The sequence below is a fragment of the Dipodomys ordii genome, unplaced genomic scaffold (genome assembly GCF_000151885.1).
Source record: "Dipodomys ordii isolate 6190 unplaced genomic scaffold, Dord_2.0 Scaffold6728, whole genome shotgun sequence".
Classification (NCBI taxonomy): domain Eukaryota; kingdom Metazoa; phylum Chordata; class Mammalia; order Rodentia; family Heteromyidae; genus Dipodomys; species Dipodomys ordii.
In genome coordinates this window covers 55-2,715 of record NW_012273941.1, presented here as the reverse complement: position 1 = coordinate 2,715, position 2,661 = coordinate 55, and the positions used below count along the sequence as shown (strand labels likewise).

The 2,661-nt window shown below is 46.4% G+C and overlaps 1 protein-coding gene across 1 annotated transcript; it reads left to right on the top strand.

Annotated features, from left to right (window-relative positions):
* Nucleotides 1-67: 67 nt before the first annotated feature.
* LOC106002291 (beta-galactosidase-1-like protein) lies at nucleotides 68-2,396 on the top strand (the record flags this gene model as incomplete). Its single annotated transcript, XM_013037189.1, has 9 exons — nucleotides 68-336; nucleotides 437-611; nucleotides 696-754; nucleotides 853-974; nucleotides 1,300-1,340; nucleotides 1,516-1,634; nucleotides 1,901-1,975; nucleotides 2,077-2,166; nucleotides 2,283-2,396. Coding segments are annotated over exons 1-9 (957 nt in total), but the record flags the coding sequence as incomplete, so codon positions are not given.
* Nucleotides 2,397-2,661: the final 265 nt, after the last annotated feature.

Here is a 2,661-nt window from a genome sequence, read left to right as displayed (position 1 = left end):
TGTAAATTTCCATGTGTTTAGGGTTAAGAGTTTTTTCTATGTTGATTCAACTGCCATGTAAATTTCCATGTGTTTAGGGTTAAGAGTTTTTTCTAAGAGTCACTGTTTCAGACTTAGTTATGGAGAAATGATAGAAGCTGTAGCCACGAGTAAGGGCAGCATGGAATAGCAAGGATGCTGGGGGCAGGGATACAGCAGTGGTGGTGGCCCCTAATGAGTAGACCTCTGTGTCTTCCTTTAGACTTTCTTACTGCAGTGGACTCCTGGTTCAAGGTCCTGCTGCCCAAGATATATCCATTCCTCTATCACAATGGGGGCAACATCATTAGCATTCAGGTACAAGTGGGAAATTGATTGGGCAAGGGGAAAGATATACCTGGGGGTCCTTAACCTTTTCTGCCTCATAGCTGGGCTCCTTTTTCTTTTTCCCTGGAAGGTGGAGAATGAGTATGGTAGCTATAGGGCCTGCGATTTCAAATACATGAGACACTTGGCTGGACTTTTCCGTTCACTGCTGGGAGACAAGATCTTGCTCTTCACCACAGATGGGCCTGAAGGACTCAGATGTGGCTCCCTCGAGGGACTCTATACTACTGTAGATTTTGGACCAGGTCTTCTAAACAAGGGCTAGGAGTCTGGGGAAGAAACAGCTATTCTGTGTTATTTATCTTTTTACCTGTGCCTTCTTTCTACAGCTGACAACATGACCAGAATCTTTGCCCGGCTTCGGAAGTATGAACCCAATGGGCCATTGGTAAGGGACCAGATGGGAGGTGAATCAAAGCAAGAGTCTGGTGGGAATGTGTCTAGCCTGATGTCCACTTCACTCAATCCTTTCACTTCACATTCTAGGTGAACTCTGAGTACTACACAGGTTGGCTGGATTACTGGGGCCAGAACCACTCCACACGGTCAATTTCATCTGTAACTAAAGGACTGGAAAACATGCTCAAGTTGGGAGCCAGTGTGAACATGTAACTGGAGACGCAATATGAATCTGTTATGGGGAGCTGGGAATAAAAGTTAAGATTTAAGCTAGGCGCTTGGTAGCTCACGCCTGTAATTCTAGCTATTCAGGAAGCTGAGATCAGAGAATAGTTCAAAAGTCAACTCGGGCAGGAAAGTCCATGAGACTCTTATCTGTAGCTCAAAGTGGTAGACTGCTAGCCTTGAGCAAAAGAGCTAAGGGATAGCACCCAGATTCTGAGTTCAAGCCCCATGAGCAACAAAAAGTGGGAAAAAAAGAGTTAAGATTCAATGGTCAGCTTTTCTCTTTCCTCCCCACCTTCCTTACTTCAGGTACATGTTTCATGGAGGTACCAACTTCGGATATTGGAATGGTAAGTACAAGTGGTCCCTGGGGCGGATGTAGGGAGGTGACAAGGAATTAGTATCTATATGTAGTCTGATACCTGGAAGCTGCACATGGCTACCACTGCCCCCACTGATGGGAAAATTCCCTGCATAAGGTTGTTTGCTTAGTGAGATGAGTTAATTAAATTGGTTCAACCCCAGGTGCCGATGACAAGGGACGCTTCCTTCCAATTACTACCAGCTATGACTACGATGCACCCATATCTGAAGCAGGAGACCCCACACCTAAGTTTTTTGCTATTCGAAATGTCATCAGCAAGGTGCCCTTTTATTTATTTGGAAGAAGGTAGTGCCCACGCTGTAAAAGGATCCTCTAAACTGGTGGTGGTGGTTGTCTGGACCACAGAGCCCTCTGTGGACCATTCTCAAGGGGAATACCTGGGGAGTTACACACGAGTGCAAAATTACCGGGTCTTCATGACCCCCTGAAGCCCTTCTCTGGGTCCTGGGTTCAGAACCTTCTAGGGCCTTGGAATAGGGGTTACCTCTGGTTTCACTACTGGCTCCTGAGAGAATTTGGGCTCAGTTCCAGGAAGTTCCCTTGGGACCTTTACCTCCTCCTGGCCCCAAGATGATGCTTGGACCTTTGACTCTGCACTTGGTAAGTGCTACCCATTTTCAGATTCTATTCCTTTATTTGCCCTACCCTCCTATCTAGAAGCTTCCCTCTTAGATTCTTATTTTTCTCCCTTAATCTGATAGGATGGGAATTTGCTGGCTTTCCTAGACTTTCTCTGTCCCAAGGGACCCATCAACTCATTTTTCCCACTGACATTTGAGGCTGTCAAGCAGGTAAGGGGTAAACTGGTGGGATGGCAGGCATTCTCTCAACAGCTATTGTCCAAATTGTCATCAGCTGTTAATCTTACCCTCAGTCCATCTTAAAGTAACCATTCTTCCATACCCAGGACCATGGCTTTATGTTGTACCGGACCTATCTGCCTTACACCGTTTCTGAACCAACACCATTCTGGGTGCCAAATAATGGAGTCCATGACCGTGCCTATGTGATATTGGATGAGGTAAGAGCATAACAATTCCAGGCTAACCTGTGAACCTTGACTACCTCCTTTCCCCAGCACCAACAGCCTTAAGTTCTCCATCTCCATCCTTTCCTACCTGCCTACTCACATCTGCAGAATGTCCTGGGTGATAAGCTGGGATGAGGGAAGAGTTTAATAAATAATAGTTCTAGAGGGCTGGGAAGGTGGCTCAGTGGTAGAGCGCTTGCCTTGCATGCGTGAGGCCCTGGGTTCGATTCCTCAGCACCACATAAGCAAAAAGAAA